General features: G+C 40.8%; 1 protein-coding gene across 9 annotated transcripts in view; it reads left to right on the plus strand.

Annotated features, from left to right (window-relative positions):
- The window catches only part of RNF38 (ring finger protein 38), a 123,730-nt gene that overhangs the window by 58,173 nt on the left and 46,589 nt on the right, over positions 1-18,968 (plus strand). The window contains exons 1-2 of one of the 9 annotated variants that reach the window (XM_060154829.1): positions 6,214-6,493; positions 14,056-14,205. The exons of 1 other annotated variant lie outside the window; for it this stretch is intronic. Coding sequence is in view for 1 of the 8 variants with exons in the window: in XM_060154832.1 (XP_060010815.1) it covers positions 6,878-6,886; positions 14,056-14,205 (159 nt within the window). In the remaining 7 variants the exon portion in view is untranslated. Of the gene's footprint in view, positions 1-5,905; positions 5,985-6,213; positions 6,494-6,870; positions 6,887-14,055; positions 14,206-18,968 lie in introns of those variants that run through there. 7 more of the 9 variants (XM_060154830.1, XM_060154832.1, XM_060154833.1 and 4 more) reach the window with 7 other exon arrangements.

The raw sequence follows: 18,968 nt of genomic DNA on the forward strand, positions 1-18,968 counted from the left end.
TGCTCAGCTAGGTGGGCTCTTGCTTGGAATTTCTCATGCAGTTGCAGTCAGATGGTGGCTAAGGTTGGAGTCATCTCGATGTCTTCACTCACATGTCTGATGGTTGATGCTGGTTGTTAGCTGGGACTTCAACTGGGGCCCTCAGCCTGAGCACCTATATGTAGCATGGGCTTCCTCACAGTATGGCAGCTTTGATTCTAAGAGTGACTGTCCCAAGAGGACCACACAGGTGCTGTATGGCCTTTTATGACCTAACTTCAGAAGTCACAAAGCTTCACTTCCACCATAGTTACAGGCCTTACCAAATTCAAGAGGAGGGAGCATCAATCCTACCACTGGGGAGGAATGTCTACATAATAAGAAGAGAATGAAGGATGGGAGAACGTATCAATGGCCATATTGAAAAATATAATCTGCACATTATATATACATTAAACATCAGTTAAAATGTCTACATAATGTTCCACCATAAGGGTACATGGTAATTTATTTAACTTGTCTTCAATTGTGGAGCTTTAGGTCATTTTTTAAAAATTGTGCATTTATTCATTCAGCAAATATTTATAAGTGCCTACTATGTGCCAGGGATAACTGAGTCACCAGAGTACCATGGTGAAAAGACTGACAAAGAAGGTCCTTGTTCTTTGGGTGCTTATTTTTTGTGGATGGGACAGAAAATGAACTGTATATGTAAACCAGTAAATAATCAGATACTCTTAAGTACTGTGCAAGTAATTGGGCAGTTGGCTACTCTAGATTAGGTGTTAGGGAAGGCCTTTAAGAAGATGACACTTAAGCTAAGATCTGACAGATGGAAAAGAACAAATCGAGACAATCTGGACCATAGGAGAACATGCTAGGGAGAGGAAACATCTAGTGCAAAGGCCATAAGGCTAGAAATTGAAACAAACAGAAGGAAAGCTGTTGTGCACAAGCAAGGTGGATGAGGGTGGAAGTGGTGGTATGAGATGAGGTTGAAGGGGTAGGCACAGACTAGATCAAGTGGATCTTGGTAAGCCAGGGAAAGAAGTTTCAATTCTGCGTATTATGGAAGCCTTTTGGAAGGTTTTAAGCAAAGGAGTGATGTTATATTTTTTTAAATATCCCTTTTCCTATTGTGATAAGAATTTTTTTAAATTGTGGTAAAATCTGCAATATAAAATTTACCATCTTAACCATTTTTAGGTGTACAGTTCAGTAGTGTTAATAAGTACATTCACATCGTACAACCAATCTGTAGAACTCTTTTGTGTTGCAAAATGGAAACTATATCTGTTAAACAATAATTCACTCTCTTCTCCCCCCAACCCTTGGCAGTCGCCCTTTACTTTCTGTCTCTGAATTTGAGCGCTCTATGTACCTCAGACAAGTGAAGTCATATAATAGTTGTCTTTTTGTGACTGACTTAGCATAATGTTGTCAAAGTTCATCCATGTTGTAGCATGCCTCAGAACTTCCTTCCCTTTAAAGCCTGAATAATATTCCATTGTATGTGTATAATACATTTTGTTTATTCATCCATGGATGGCCACTTGGGTTGCTTCCACGTTTTGGCTATTGTGAATAATGCTGCTGGAACATAGGTGCACAAATATCTCTTTTAGACCCTGCTTTCAACTCTTTTGGGTATATGCCTAGAAGTGGAATTGTTAGATCATTTCTTTCTTTCTTTCTTTCTTTTTTTTCTATTTTTAATGTTTTGAGGAACCACTATTTTGTTTTCCAAAGTGACTGCACCATTTTACATTCCCATCAGGAGTGCACAAGGATTCCAGTTTTTCCACATCCTTGTCACCACTTGTTGTTTTCTGTTTTTGTTTTGTTTAATAGTAGCCATCCTAATGAGTGTGAGGTAGTATCATTGTGGTTTTGATTTGCATTTCCCTCCTGACTAGTGATGTTGAACATATTTTCATGTGCTTAACTGGACATTTGTACGTCTTTGGAGAAGTGTCTGTTTCAGTGCTTTGCCCATTTTATAATCAGGTTTTGGATTTTGTTTGGTTGTAGTTCTTTATATATTCTGGATATTAACCTCTTATCAGACATGATTTGGAAATATTTTCTATTCCGTAGGTTGCCTTTTCATTTTGAAGTCATCCAATTTATCTATTTTTTTCTCTTGTTGCCTGTGAGTTTCAGAATGAGCTCTTCCTTATATATGTCCTAAGATTATAATTGTTTTTCTTTTGTTAGAAATAAGGAAAAGGGACTTCCCTGGTAGTCTAATTGGTTAAGACTCCATGCTTCCAATGCAGGGGGCATGGGTTCGATCCCTTGTTGGGGAACTAAGATCTCGCATGCTGCTCGGTGTGGCCAAAAAAAAAAAAAGAAAAGAAATAAGGAAAAGACAAAATCTGACAAGAAATCCATAACTACTAAAGAAATCTAATCCAAGTTCAGATAGCTAACCAGCAAATTCTACCAAACATTTAAAGGAGGCATAACACCAATCTTATAGAAACTCTTGTAGAGAATAGAAAAAGAGAGAATACTCTGTGATTCATTTTCTGAGGCTAGCATAATATCTGTAACAAAACTTGATAAGGACATTACAAAAAATGGAAAATAACATCTAATCTCACTTAAGAACACAGATGTAAAAATTCTAAGCAAAATATTAGCAAACCAAATCCAACAATATATAAAAAGAGTAGTGCAGTATGACATGATTTTATTAGGAATGTAAAATTGGTTTAACCTCCAAAAAACAATCGAGGTAATTCACCCAGTAACAGAAAATCCATGATTATCTCATATACAGAAAATTTTGATGAAATTAAATATCCATTTTATGATAAACTTTTAACAAATTTGAAATAAGAAAGAACTCCCTTGATTTGCTAAAGGAATCTACAAAAAACCTACGGCCAACATCATACTTAATGGTGAAATGTTGGAAGCTTTCCAGTTTTTTTTGTTTGTTTGTTTTTGCTGTATGCAGGCCTCTCACTATTGTGGCCTTTCCCGTTGCGGGCTCCGGACGCGCAGGCTCAGCGGCCATGGCTCACGGGCCCAGCCATTCCGCAGCATGTGGGATCTTCCCGGACCGGGGCACGAACCTGTGTCCCCTGCGTCGGCAGGTGGACTCTCAACCACTGCGCCACCAGGGAAGCCCAGCTTTCCAGTTTTGGAATAAGATGAAGATGCATGCTCTCACTTGTATCTATTTAGCATTGAACTGGAGGTCCTAGCAAGTGCAGACAAGAGGAAACCACGTGGGAAAGAAAGAAATTGAACAGTCATTTTCTGCCAACAGGACTGTATATGTAGAAAACTGAAAAAAAATTAACAAAACTATTAGAATTAATAATTATATATAAAACCTAGAATAGACCCTAGAACAAATGTGCAAGACCTCTACAGAAAACTGTGAAGCATTATTGAAAAAATCAACAACTCCGGTAAATAGAAGGGTTCATCTTACCTGTTTACAGATTGAAGATTCAATATTGTAAAGATATCAATACCACCTAATTTATCTCTGGATCCCATGCTGCCCAATAAAAAAATCTTAGCTGTCATTCCCATGTGTTAGACTGGTAGGGCACCAGGGTAGACAATCCCAGTGACCAGATACATTGGAAGGAACTGCAATATTTTCCTCTTTGGTAAGCAACATACTGGTATATTTTTATTTTAGAAGTTGAGGGGACTTAAATGACTTAGGTACCTCAGGGAGAAGTTTTTAGTAGGCATTCACAGTTTTCATTTCTGTCATGAAAACAAATTTTAAAGGGCAGTCTTGGAGTCAGAATTCTCAAAAGTTCTTGCTACAAGCAACTACTTTTCGCACAAGTGCTGTACTGTCCCCTAGCCACATGTGACTGTTTAAACAATCCTGGTTAATGCATTAGTTGCACTAGCCCCATTTCAGGTGCTCACTCAGTAGCCATATGTATGTAGCTAATGGCTACCTTTTGGATGCTGCAGATGTTGAACATTTCCATCATTGCAAAAAGATCCATTGGACACCTCTCCAACAAGGCTTCCCACCTTTTTGGACCGACACCAAGTAAAATTTTAGGTGGACTGGGGTTGAGCCACTGCTCTGGCATAATTTACTTCCTGCCACATTAGGTGGTCAGTGGCCCACCTTAAAACGTAACCCACTCATCAGGTGTTTATTAGCAGGGTACCAGATTTTCTGGTTAAGAAAATCAACTAGAAAAGAAATTGCAGTACGAATTTCCAACGATTCAACCTTGAGGTGTGGGGAGCATTGTTTACATGTAGACAGACTTCTTAGGTGAAGCCTTCAGATCCCAGTTAACTAAGATCTCAGCCATTTGAGAAGGGTTCTCAAAGAGTGCCTGACAAAGGATTGGCTGAAGCCCAGGGGGAATTCACATAAGCTTAAGGGTTAGGAACCCTGGAGGACTGTAATAGATATTTGCTGCTGAAATTCAGCACTTGAGGAACCTGACTCTTAGGATTGGACAGCTTCCAAATGGTAATTTCCCTCCCTGTTCCCAATTTTTGTCTCTATTTCCCCCTCTCATTACATAGCCCATGCCCAAGTAAACAAGAAAAGCTGTTTCAGGGTGGTCTGTATTATGTAAGGAAGCTTGTATAGCTGAGATTCTGTTGGAAGATCTGTAATGCTAGGTGAATCCACAGCAGTAAAGGGGGTATTATGGGGGATCCAGATGTTAGAAGTGGATTACATTGGATGCACCTAAAGGTGTGGTTGGGATTTATGACTCTGTACTGTGAAATGAGGGGGGGGAAAACCTTAAAAGTTTGAATGTAATCATCTCCAAATTGGCTGCTTTGGAAGACTAGCAGAGAGGGCTTTGGGAGAACAGTCAGCTAGATAACTGGGCTACATATGGTGGTGTGGGGCTGGGGGAGGGGACTTGTTCATGGGGGCCAGTTATCTCATTCTAGCCTCTCTTTGTCCAGGAGTTGTAAAAACCTGTGATGTTATTGCTGGAACTTTGAATTCAGCAGTTGCTAAGCACCTGCTGTTGTATTTCAGGCTGTAGGTTTAGACCTTAGGGTTACAGAGTCAAAACAGGTCGCCCAGTGTGATATGGGAGACAGATGTTCACAAATAATTACCCTTTCGTGTTATTCATATCAATGCATAGAGGTTCAGAGGGTCCTGGAACATCATTTTAGTCTGGTTCCCTAATTTTCTACAGGAGGCAGCTGAGGCCCACAGCAGGAAGGAGACTGGTTTAAGTAATGCCAAAAGAACCAGAACCTGGGCTTTTGATGATTGGACTGAAATATGATCACCATCCTTGAAGACATAATTCCTATCTGCTTAAAACCCACTTCTTCGATACTGTCCCCTTGACTGCCCTCTTTTCCTCCGATACCATTTAAACTATTTTGTCCTTGTATTTATTGCGCTTTTATGGAAGATCTTACTTCCTCTTTTAGATCTCGAACGTGATTAGGACAGGCACCATGCCAGCTTCGGTCTTCGTACCTATCTCATTTCCTGTCCTCAGCACAATATGAATAACTGTTTAATTGAGCCTTACAGTAGGACAAGTTGGGTTTGAACCTGACTCTCCATTGAGACACCTTGGCCAAAGACACCTTGGCCAAATCACCTCTCTCTACGTCAATAAAAATTCCTAACATTTGGGCCACATGAATACATACTATATTGGGAATTTGAGTGAGGTTAATTACTGTTTGATGGCTGAGTTTTGGAGGCGGTACGCACGGACTTGCAGCAGCACTTGGGGAGAAATATATAGAACTCGTAGGCTCGGCCCGCCCGCGGCCCGGCATAGCGGCAGCCTTTCCGGGCGCCAGGCACGGGGGGCGGGGCGGGGCGGGGCTGCGCAGGGGTGCGGCGCGACGGCTCTGTTGCCGGAACTAGTCCGAGTCGTGCGCCTGGACGAGCGCAGCCCGCCCCGCCCCCTTCCCCCCGCGGGTGGAAACAAAGGGGGCTCCGCGCGCGGAGATAAGCCGAGGGGGAAAGGGGCGGAGCGACTGGCGGTCTCGCGCCCTGGGATCGCGAGGTTTGTTCAGGAGAGGGAGCGGGGTGGGGTGGGAGCGACCGAGACCCGAGAAGTGGGAGGGCCGCGTGCTCGCGCATCTTGCGGCCTAGCGGTGGGGGGTGTCGCTTGCGCGCGCAGCGCAGGGTACTGCGCCGGCGCGCCCGGTCAGCGAGCACCGGGGAGGGGCGCAGCGGGGCGGGGCCCCCCTCGTGCAGCGGTGCGGGGTCGTGCAGCGGCCGGGGCGGTTAGGGCGCGGGGGTCGAGAGGATGGAGACCCCGAGGCGTTAGCCGACTTTTGTCAGCTCTGGGCGTGCAGCCGTCGTTTCTTGGCGCGGCCCGTGTGATGGTGCCGGGAGGAAGGAAGCGCCGTGATAGCGCGTCGGTCGGAGCCTGGGTTCCAGGGTTGAGAAGGCCCGGGAACAGAGGATCTGGCGAGCTGGCCGCTGGCTGGACGAGCGGTCACAATAGGAGGCGGTGGCCCAGCGAGGAGCCGCGGGAGTAGCCCCGCAGGGCGGAGCCTTCCTTTGCAGGTACTGGCTGCCGCAGCCGTTGGTTCCCGCACGAGGGCGGGACGGGCCGAGCCTTGGGCCGTTGGGAGCCTGCGGGGCCGCGCTAGAGATGAGGTTGCTTGGTGTTCAGCGGGGCGCGGCCGGGCCGCCCGGCGCTCTTTGTTCCCGAGGCAGCGGCGAGGAGGTGCGGGCACAGCCCTCGGGAGCGCCGGCCCGCCGCGTCTGGCAGATGGCCTCGCTCTTTCGCTCCCTCCCTTTTTGCTCAGGCGCAGGTGAAATGATGTCACTCAGGACAACGCAGAACCCAGTCAGAAGGGTCCTGTCTCCGTCCTTGTGACGCCGCGGGTTTCTGAACAGGCTGCGTTTTGTTCTCGGGTTGGGAATTCTTCCTTTCAGGGCTGAAGAATGGAAGAGGTTGGTTTTGAGCCGAGAGTTTTTCAAAGTATTGAGGGCCAAAGAGAGTAAAGTTTTCGTTTACGTGTGTAGGACTTGTAAGACCTTGTTTTTTCTTTATGCTGCAAAAATGATGTATACTGTTAACATTAAAAGTTGGGTATGTTAGTTCTTGCACCGTAAATAGAAACGAATAATGTAATATTGAATTGCCTTTTCTCTTTTCTTACGAGGCGCACTTAATATACGAAAATTTAAGTATGCAAATCATTCACAGTCGTTTATTACCTTAGAATTGCAGGCCTTTTTGGATACTATTTGGCCTCGATTGCAGGTACTGTTGTTAACACAATTACCGCAAAATTCCTTTAAGTAGGTAGCAGCCCTGGTAACTAGTCTAAATTTTTTTTAAAAATCCATTCTCTCAGTTCTTAAGAAATCAAAACTTAATGAGGATCTAGGGACAGTTGGGATCAAAGTAAAATTGTTTGTCTTCCATTGGAAGAAATTGGGTTTCTATAGGAGTAACAATACAAGACCAAATATAGAGGTCAGATCAGTTACATTGCAGCTGGCATGTATTCAGTACTTGCAGTAAATAGATGAAAATTACTAACTGGATTTTTAAGTAGGAATTGTATCATTTAATGTACTCCAACTCTTGCTGGCTCATAAACGTATTGGCATAGTATATTTCACTTGAAAACTTATTAAACCTTAAATCTATTCATTATAGGGGTTCAATTTTAAGTTGACATTTGTAATTTTTTGTAAGGCTTGTTTCTAAAAGACTTGGTAGCCTTGAGAGGCTATAGTTGAATAAATTTTGCCACAAATTAGCCACGTGCTCCTCGAGTCCTCATCTGTAAAATATGAGAGTTGGATTTAAATGTTCTCTATGGTCCCTCCACTTCTGATATCTTCTGTGACTCTGGAAGGTAGTGTGTTTCTGTACTTGTTGAGTTTTATCTACCCATCCAATTTTTATAGCTAAACTTAAGTTGGAAGTTATTAATCTGAGTAACTATTGAGAATTTTCTGTACTAGAGCAACCTGAATTTTGAGCAAGGGTGGACAGAGGATGGCACAGTTAGACATAATTGAATATGTTAGCATCATAATGTGGAGTGTAGACCTGTTGTGTCTGCAGTTGCTTTGGATGAGGCTTTTAGTTACATCGCTAGACTGTTTATTTTATTTATTTTTGGCTGTGTTGGGTCATCGTTACTGCGTGCAGGCTTTCTCTAGTTGTGGCGAGCAGGGGCTACTCTTCTTTGCGGTGCACACACAGGCTACTCATTACCGTGACTTCCCTTGTTGCAGAGCACGGGCTCTAGGCGCACGGGCTTCAGTAGTTGTGGCATGCGGGCTCAATAGTTGTGGCTTGCGGGCTCTAGAATGCAGGCTCAGTAGTTGTGGCGCACGGGCTTAGTTGCTCCGTGGCATGGGGGATCTTCCCGGACCAGGGCTCGAACCTGTGTCCCCTGCATTGGCAGGCGGATTCTTAACCACTGCGTCACCAGGGAAGCCCCAGTAAGGTAGTTCTTGATTAGTCCTGTGATTGTTGTGTAGTGTCTGGGTCTAGTCACTAGTTTTCTGGTTGTTTTCCTGCTAACCACATATATCAGGCATCTGTTTTCATGTCGGTTCATCTTTGGTTAAATCATAGTTTGCTTTATGTTTTCTCTCGACAGTGTATGGATTGTAAACACATATTTGAACTCTATAGTTGTAGTCTAGTTAATTTGTTCAGTAAATGTTAGATTCCTAACATCACGTTGTCTATCTGTAGATGAAGCAAATGCTTGAACTCTATAATGAATTAACGAGTGAGATTTGAGCAAGTAGACAAAGAGGGGCCACGTACAGTCTTATTTTTCCCCAGCTTTTCTGTCATTTCATGTTCCTTTTTTTTTTTTTCATGTTCGTTTTTAAAAGATCTGAACAGCTTTCCTTCTCCCCTCTATGTTAGGGGACCCTGTTGTCCTCATTTATTCCTGTTGAATTTGTCCCTCCCTAGACTGAATCTCTTTGAGGGCAAGAAATATTTCTTTTTGTTTTCACAGCATCTAGCACATGGTAGAAATGCAATAAGTATTTGAATTAATTGTGACTTTTATTCAGTAAGACTTACAAAGCACTCAGTCACACTTCATCTTTTCAAATGTGTGTATGTGTGTGTATATATGTATAAATTTTTTATTGATTTGGACTGGTCATGGTCTAGATATTTTCCAAATCCATGTAATTCTTAAGAGATAAATCTTGAAAAGATGGTTTAGAGCAATCTACTTTGAGGTTACCAGCGTAAGTAAAATGATCTTAGACATACTTCCTTCAGGGGAAAATAATCCTTGTGCATGCAAATCTGGATTGTAGAACTGAAGGAAAGAAAAATTCATTAAAAGAATGTGTAAATCTTAACTTTTTCCTAACCTTTATGTTCACTTGCTCAGTACATGTAATAGTTAGAGACTTCCTTAGTTGCACGTGCCTCCCTTCCCCCCTTTCCCATTAATTTTTTGGACTGTGGGGTGAGAAAGGAGGGTGGAGCCTTTCGGCTATTTTCACCAGCCCTGGTTCTGCTCTGTTCCCAGAAAGACATGGGCCCAGTTTGTTGTTTGCCTTAACTCAAGAATGGGAATAATAGTTTATTTTTAAAAGACAGTGTCCCATTGCTGGACAGTAATGATCCTTCCCCGGTAAGTAGTACCAGTTCTTGAATGGTTTAATGACTGCATAATAGTCCGCCAAGCACACATACCATAATCTCACTTAAGAAATACTTATTTGTTAAACATTTAGGTTACTTCTAGTTCCCTTTTAAATTGTTGCTGTAATGTGATGGACATATTTGTGCTTATGGCTTTTCTCATATTTTGGAATATAATCTCAGAATTTGTCAGATGAAAGATCAATTATTCGAACTGTTAATTTGTTAATGAAATCTCCTTGATTACTTTCCAGGAGATTAATATTTGCCATCATGGAAGCAGTGAGAATATTTGGATTTTTAGATAATTTGGATTCGACCTCTTCATTTTTTAGGTACCCAGACTTGGACCTAGAGGAGTAAGGCACTTGTTGGAGTCAACGTTGACCAAGCACCTAACTCATCATTTTTTGGGTTTTTTTTTTTCCCTTTGTCTGTTAGCCTATGATTTGAGTGCCTTTGAGCAGATGGTATGCAGCTTTTGTAACAGTGAACAATTTTTTTTCTGGAGAGTAATGTGGCCATTTTGGAGAAGGCTGTTTGGCCTTTTGAGCAATTTATTTTGTGGAAAGTACATTATTTAATACTGGCCTAGAGATCATACACCTGTATATCCTCTACTTCACTTATCTGAGAAAAATGTAAATGAAGGAAGCTGTCATCAGAAGTGATTTTGGAGGAAGCAAGTTCTGGGACAATATGTAGACCTAAGTCCAATGTTATTTTTAACACAATAACTGCAACAATTTGCCACGGTAACAATAATACTACACTCTTAACACAAAGGTTAAATTGTTGGTTATATTATGGTTACCAAGACAGGGAAAGGCCACATTAAACAGAAGATGTCCTTAAAATAGAAATGTGTTATTGCTTAAAAGGTTAAACTGTTTTCTATAATTCTAGTCTTGTGAAATAGAAAACAGTTATGCTGGGTGAATTAGTCATGTAGTTATATGTAAATAAACATTAGAAATGAGAAGTGTAGGGAGTTGCAGATTCAGTCCCATCTCAGGAATGTTTTCATGGCAGGACTTTTTAAATATAGGTGCATCCTGAGAGAAGGCTGAAGTTACCATGTCCTTGTAATGCTCAGCAGTTGGTAGATTAGGGAAAAATAGAACTATTGATTTTCATATATAGTGTAATCTCAGTAATCTTAACTGAGGGAGAGTTAGGGAAGTAGTGGAAGTCAGAAGCAAGTTACAAGGAAACAAATTTATTTTTAAATGCTTAAAATAGCTTTAAATAGGCATTGTGGAATAGTTGTTCCTTACTAATCCAACTAGATAGATTATAAAGAAGAATGTTACTTTTAAAATTCTTCAGTTAGAAGGTGGTTTAGTGGGTTGAGTCTGAACCTTAGAGCCAGATAGACTTGGCTTCAAATTATGGCTCTGGTGTTTATGAGATGTTTCGCTTTAAGCAAGTTGGTTAACCCTAACTTGCAGTATGTAAAGATCAGAAAGCCCAGCTTGGTTCCTGGCATGAAGTTTACTATTACCAGATTGAGGTTTTAAAAACTGCTGTATTGCTTAGATAAAAAGTCATCTTTCATAATTAAACTAATACAGCTAGAATTTTGGAGAAGAAACTCCTTGAGTGTGGCACAACAGTTTTTATTCTATTATGTACATGTATGTTATGTTAGTTTTCTATTGTGTGTAACAAATAACCACAGATTTAGTAGCTTAAAACACAAATCTGTTATCTCACAGCTTCCATGGATCGAAGTCCTTGTATGGGTTAGCTGTAGAGTCTTCTGTTCAGGGTCTTACTTGGCTGGAGCTGTGAGTTTTATTAGAGACTTGATGGCCTCTTCCAAGCTCAGTGTTGTTGGTGTAATGTGGTTCTTGTGATTATAGGGCTGAGGTTCCCCCATTTTCTTGCTAGCTGTCAACTGGTGACCATTCTCAGTTCCTAGGTGCCCTCAGGTCTCTACCACATGGCCCCCTTCATATGACTTCTCAGAACCTAGCAGCTTAGTCTATAAGGTTGGCAGGAGAATCTCTTTAGGAAGGGCTCAACTTCTCTTTTGAGAGCTTTCTCTCATTAAGTCAGGCCTACCCAAGGTAATCTCCCCTTTGATTAACTTAAAATTCAGTGACTTGGAATCTTAATTATATTTGAAAATCCCTTCACCTCTGTGAAAGGGTTTGTGTAATTTAGGTCATATAATTTAACCTAATCATGGGAATGAAATTCACCATATTTACAGTCCTACCCACACACCAGGGAGGGATGGATTATACAGGAGATATACACCAGAGGTGGGAATCTTGGTGACCATCTTAGAATTCTCTCTTCCCTTCTCTCCCCCTACTCCCCCGCCCCCCCTTCCCCCTGCAAGGACCAGGGTTTGCCAGTTTTTTACACGTATTACTGAAATCTGTTTTCCCAGCCAGCTCTTGTACTAGCAGTTTGTGAGACTGCTTTAGCTATGATAGTTGAAGGTAGATGGCCTTGTTAAAACACTCTTCAAATGTACTTATTGTGCAAAGTGTAAGCTTAAGATTGCAGAAAGAACATGAAGCCTACATCAAGGAACAGAGACCATTTTGAGAAAGGAGAGAACTGCTTTAAAGTAGTAAAAGCACTCCTTACATTAAATGAGTCAGGAATGTGAAACTACTTCTTCCTTTGAAATATTTTCTACTCTTGCCCTCAGATAAACCCAGGGCTCCTACCTCTACTCTGATTTTTGCCTGTATTATGGCATTTAAAACATTATCCTGTAGTTGGCTGCTTGCATCTTTCTTTTTAAAACTAGAATAAGCTCCTTGAGCGTGGGATCCATGTTTTATTTCATTTTCTAACATAACTTTGCTTATAAGAGGAAGTGAGTAAATATTCCTTGATTCAGTCATTCATATTTCATCACAGTGGTAAAGGGTATTGGCACATTCATGTTTATAGTACAGAGAAAAGTTTTAGTTCATGTCCAAAACATTTTGTGGAGAAGTACTAATGAATTCTAAAGTTACTGCCGTCAATTTTGCTTTCAATCCTAGGAAGGTCTTTGGAAGTAATTTTACTGTTAGCAACAGGCCTGGTCATTTATCTGTTTACCAGGCTCGTAGCAAACCAGAAACAAAAATTTATAAAGGGGCTAAAGAAGGTTATTATAAGCAGGATTATTCATGTAATTAGCATGCCACTTTATGATCTGTCTCTGCCTTCCTCTCTGGCTGCTTCCTTACTGACCAGTTACACTGAACATTTTGTAGTTTCTTGACTACACTGTTAGCAATTACCTCTCCAAAGCACCAGTATGGACCATTATCACAGAAAGATACTTTTTTTTGTTTTGTTTTGTTTTTTTTGCGGTACGTGGGCCTCTCACTGTTGTGGCCTCTCCCGTTGAGCACAGGCTCCGGACGCACAGGCTCAGACTGCAGTGGCTCACGGGCCCAGCCGCTCCGCGGCATGTGGGATCTTCCCAGACCGGGGCACGAACCTGTGTCCCCTGCATTGGCAGGTGGACTCTCAACCACTGCGCCACCAGGGAAGCCCGAAAGATACTTTTTTATACAGTGATTTGCTTTTGTTTCTTTTTTATAGCGTATACTTCTTGAAGGTAGGAAATCGTAACTATCTTTTGTTTTTAGTGCCTGTCACAGAATAGACACTTAACATGTAAGGGAATGAGTGCAGCAATGAAACTAAAAACAAGACAGCCTTAAAGACATGGTCTTTAGTGTAGGAACAAGCGGGTACATAAACCTTAACCCCCAAAGGCAGTTCACGCCACAGCACAGTGGAACAGGTGATACTCATGATGTCTGTGATCAAAAATGCTACAGATTAAGTATACTTACATATGAGTTTAAGGGGATTAACTCACAATCTAGTCAAGCATTTAAAACATGCAGTCATTTACTTTGAGGCTTATGATCTTGTCCTTTATTCATTAGGAAGGTTGCTAGGTTTGTGTTGAAACCAGCTGAGATCTCCACAATGAAAATCTTGTTTTCTATACTTGGGATCACTATAGAAATTTTGCCATAGATGTTCTGAAATCTCTCTTCCCTTGCATGATCATTTGGAATGTTAGCTTAAAAAGAGAATGAAAAATTAATCATCGCCAGGTAGACACTAATCTTTCTGTACTTAAGTGATTTTTACTTCAGGTTTTCTTGACATGAAGTCTTATCTGTCATTTAGGGTTTCAGAATTAATGCCAACAGAAAAGATATCAATAGATATTATATGGGAAACATAGGAAGGACTTTTCCTTCTTGAGCAGTGCTATTTTGCCTTTAAAGAAAGTTTTTATAAGTGAGATCCATTGCCAGAGGCAACCTTTGTCATCCTTATATTTGTTTTGATGTTTAAGATTAATTTTTTATTTCTTTTCAGTCTCTGCTAACAAAATCATCAGATACCTAGAAAATCCAGACTGTCCTTCATAGGCATGATTCTCCACATTGGTGCAGCTAGCCATGAACTATCCTTTTCTTCTCCCTCTTTTTCCCAGATATCTCCCGGGGCCAATTCAGCACCTCTACCTGGCCATCCTAACAAGGTGATTTGTGAAAGGGTGAGACTTCAGAGCCTGTTCCCTCTCCTCCCAAGTGATCAGAACACTACCATTCAAGAGGATGCTCACTTCAAAGCTTTCTTCCAGGTTCTTATATATTTACCCTTTCCCTTCATAGGGCTGAAAGCCACAAGATACATTCTAGGTTGTTTCTAGGAAGGCTTGAGACAAAATTCTGAGAATCTTCTTACTTCTTATTTTCTATTATATGTGGGAATAAGTATTCTTCTTAGAGGGAGTCTTTAACATAACTTTTTCAGCCAGCTTTTCTGAAGAATGTTTGTCTTGTCTTGAGCTGCTGTTACTATTTGACCACTTAATATTCTTGTTTTTTTATCTTTTGGTCTTAGTCACTTGTCCTAATAGGTCTAGTTCTGTAGGAGGGTAGAAGATATTACAGAATATGTGAAGTTGTATAGGGAAGGAAAAATGGAAGCATGTAAGGTATTTTTTAAAGTCATCACTACTTATTTGCTTAACATCCAGAGTTTGATAGTAATGCATATTTCAAAGAGAAAACATGGTTACTTGCCTTCTGTAACTTTTTATACCTGTGGGTAAAATGTGTTTAAAAATTTGGTTACATACAAAATGAAAACAAATTAAGGTATGAATGGATTTAAACTGTCATTAGGTTATTAACAAGAATACTAGGATGTGCTCACATAAATCATTGGCTACTACATTTACAATCCATTATTGCTAGAGAAGCAAGTTTTAGTAATGGAATTCGTTATTACCACAAAGGAAACTAAGTTACAGAATTGCTTTTGTATACTAGGGTTGTGGGCCAAGTCATGTAATTGTATACTAGGGTTGTGGGCCAAGTCATGTAATTGTACATGTGTATATAAACCTGAGGTAGTGAGAGTTGCTAATCAAATCTAGGACTTTTGGATAGAGCTAGCTCATTTTCTGTTTGTGTGGGAGTGACAGGTTGGGACTTGGGACTAGTTCTGAAAGAGAAATGCTTGTGACACATTAAATTGGAGGTGTAGGATTTCTGAGGGTAGGTGTTTAGGTGATCTAGGGCTCTTTAATCTGCTTTCTTTGTTAATATTTGTGCCAGGTTCTCTGCTTTGTGTGTATTGTCTCCTTTTGTTTTTAACCGTCATAATAAACTAGTCCTGGATGGTTTTCTAGATGAAGAAATAGGCTCAGAGAATCTCGCTGAGATGCCCAATTACATATCTAGTTGTTGGCAGAACAGAAATTCAAATCCAACTTTTGCTATTTCTTGTCTACTATATCATACCAGCTTTGGATGTTAACAGATAATTCTGTAAACACAGTTCAGTGTATGTTAAGAGACATCTGTATTGAATTGAATGGCATATTGACTGCCATTTTGGATACAGCATTAGCTTGCAAGAGCTTGATCTTTAACAATAGACCAATATAGCTAAGGAAGAAATTGACTTTGTACCGTCGCTACTGCCACTAATAAACAGTTATTTGACACTTTCTGTGTTCTCCAGACCTCCTTTGAGTCTTTAAGTATTAACTCAATATTAACTTTAAACTCAAAGAGTAGCTGCCAAATGCAATAGATTAAACCCATGTTTTGGGACTTCCCTGGTGGCACAGTGGTTAAGAATCTGCCTGCCAATGCAGAGGACACGGGTTCAAGCCCTGATCCATGCCTACATGCCACAGAGCAGCTAAGCCCGTGTGCCACAACTACTGAAGCCCGCATGCCTAGAGCCCGTGCTCCGCAACAAGAAAAGCCACTGCGATGAGAAGCCTGCGCACCGCAACAAAGAGTATCCCCCGCTCGCCGCTACTAGAGAAAGCCTGCATGCAGCAACAAAGACCTAAGCAACCATAAATATATAAATTAATTAGTTTTTTAAAAAAAGAAACCCATGTTTTGAAAATAAAACCAAAAAGTTAGACTCAGTTCCATTGGATGTTGCAGAAAGGTGAAGGGTGTTACTGTTAAGTTTTTATTTATAGTCCTAATTTAACTTAAATCTTACTTTTCTCTAATTTTAGAATAAGGCCCTCAATGTACTTTGCTCCCAAGAGAGACTGGAGATTTTCTTTGCCCACTTATTACCCTCCCACTGTTCCACATGAAGCAAAGTAAATCCTTCTCATATCTCCTTCGAGATACTGTCAGATACCTTCAACCAATTCTGATACCATGATTAGGTGTGATTTCTTAGTTCCAGTTATGGTTCTCATCCTTATAAAACTTAGTTGCCATGTAAAAATGAGAACCTATGCAGCCACGTCGTATCCTCAGAAAGTTATTCCCTTAATGCAGTTTTCTCTCGGCTTTCCTCCAAGTTCCTTTCCTCCCAACTCTTTCTGCTTTTCCTTCCCCCTTGACTCCATCCATTCTAAACAGACTCACCTACCTCTTCCATTTTTTTCTTAAAACACCCTCTTCACTTCCATATTGTAGCTGAAACTAGTCTCTTTTACGAGGACATCATTTTCCCTGTAGCCTTTTCTAAGGGTAAAGAAATTACTGCTTTTTCCTGCTCCAAGCATGGGATTGGGTATGTAGCTAGTAGGTAGGATGCTCAGAGAGGTGAAGGAAAGTGTTGATACACTCCTGGATCCTTGTTTTTAATCACTAGTCTTTGAACAAAAAGCTTATCCTGGTTTGTTTTTTTTTTTGCGGTATGCGGGCCTCACACTGTCGTGGCCCCTCCCGCCACGGAGCACAGGCTCCGGACGCAGGCCCAGCGGCCACAGCCCGCCGGCCCATCTGCTCCGCGGCATGCGGGATCCTCCTGGACTGGGGCACGAACCCGCGTCCCCTGCATCGGCAGGCGGACTCCCAACCACTGCGTCACCAGGGAAGCCCCTCATCCTGTTTTTGATCTCTTTTTTCATCTCCACTACTTACCAAGTTTGTGTCACTGTCCTTGTTTATTAAAGACTTTTGCACTTTGCTGCTTTTTACTTGTTTTTCTAGTCAAAATCTTTCAAATTTTGTATGTTTTTTAATTTTAAAAATTATGAAATATTTCATATATGCAAGTTATAAAATATAAAGAAGACATATGTATAAGTTTTAAAAAACCACCATCTAGCTTAAGAAATCAACTATTGCCAATGTTTTTGAAGCTTCCATATTATATTCAGGTGCTGTCCCAAACCTGTGCCTTGGGTAAACCTCTGTTGAATTTTGTGTTCAGTATCTCTTTGCTTTTCTGTGTGGTTTTTACTACATATAGTATACCTCAATACTATACTATTTAGTTTCTGAACTTAATGTAAATGGTATCATACTTTGTGTATTTTTGCCATTGTGAAATTCATCTATATTGATTGCATATGGCTGTGTCCTGTAGATTCATTTTCCTGCTTTTAGCGTTACATTTATATGAACGTACTGTACTATAGTTTATCCCTTCTCTTTTTGATGGACATTTGGGTAGTCTCCACTTTTCTATTATTATTATTAGAAACAGTGTTGCCATGAATATTCTTGTATGTTTCCTGGTGTACATTTATTTGGTATTTTAATGTTCCTTTAAAAATGATGGCTTTGTGTATTTCTTGCTCTTTTTTTTTCCCCTACAAAAGAGGTTTAAGTAGATGCACATTTGCATCTCTATAAAAATAAGCCTATATTTAAAATTAGAATCAAAGTGCCTCCTGTAATTTTTTAAAATTAAAATTAAGGTATGATTAACATACAGTAAAATTCACCTTTTTCCGTGTACAGGTCTGTGAGTTTTGACAAACACATACAGATGTGGGACCATTACAATCAAGATATAGGATAGTTTCAGCACCCCCCAAAATTCCCTCATGTCTGTTTGCTATCTGCGCCCTATAATTTTAAAATTAGCATTTTCGTGCTACCAACCAATTCAGTGATTGTGATTGAAGATTGTATGCTTTCATTAAAAAGTCATGTACATCATGGGGAACTTGAATTTCAGGTGTGGCACAACCCTTGATTTCAGGTGTGTGTGTGTTTAACATACACATACATTCTTTTAAAAAATATTTTCCATTATGGTTTATCATAGGATATTGAATATAGTTTTCTGTGCTATACAGTAGGACCTTGTTGCTTATCCATTCTATATAGAAAAGCTAACCCCAGCCTCCCACTCCACCCCTCCCCCAGTCCTCTCCCCCTTGGCAACCACAAGTCTGTTCTCTATGTCTGTGAGTTTGTTTCTGTTCTGTAGATAGGTTCATTGGTACCATACTTTAGTGATATCATATGGTATTTGTCTTTCTCTTTCTGACTTCACTTAGCATGATAATCTCTAGTTGCATCCATGTTGCTGCACATGGCATTATTTCGTTCTTTTTTATGGCTGGGTAGTATTCCATTTGATGGACATTTAGGTGGTTTCCATGTCTTGGCTATTGTGTACAATGCTGCTATGAACGTAAGGGTGCGTGTATTTTTTTTTCAGTATGCAGGCCTCTCACTGTTGTGGCCTCTCACCCATTGCGGAGCACAGGCTCCGGACACGCAGACTCAGTGGCCATGGTTCATGGGCCCAGCTGCTCCGCGGCATGTGGAATCTTCCCGGACCGGGGCATCGGCAGGTGGACTTTCAACCACTGCGCCACCAGGGAAGCCCGCATGTATCTTTTTGAATTAGAGTTTTGTCTGGATATATGCTCAGGAGTGGGATTGCTGGATTGTATGGTCATTCTGTTTTTAGTTTTCTGAGGACCCTCCATACTGTTTTCCATAGTGGCTGTACCAACTTACATTCCCACCAACAGTGTAGGAGGGTTCCCTTTTCTCTTCAGGGCTGTGTGTGTATGTGTGTGTGCATGCACGCACGTTTCTTAATACAGCTATTTGATAACTTTATTTTGTAAATTTACTAAAGTTAGGTGATTGAAATTTGCTGATTTAT

The sequence above is a fragment of the Lagenorhynchus albirostris genome, chromosome 7, assembly GCF_949774975.1.
Source record: "Lagenorhynchus albirostris chromosome 7, mLagAlb1.1, whole genome shotgun sequence".
NCBI lineage: Eukaryota > Metazoa > Chordata > Mammalia > Artiodactyla > Delphinidae > Lagenorhynchus > Lagenorhynchus albirostris.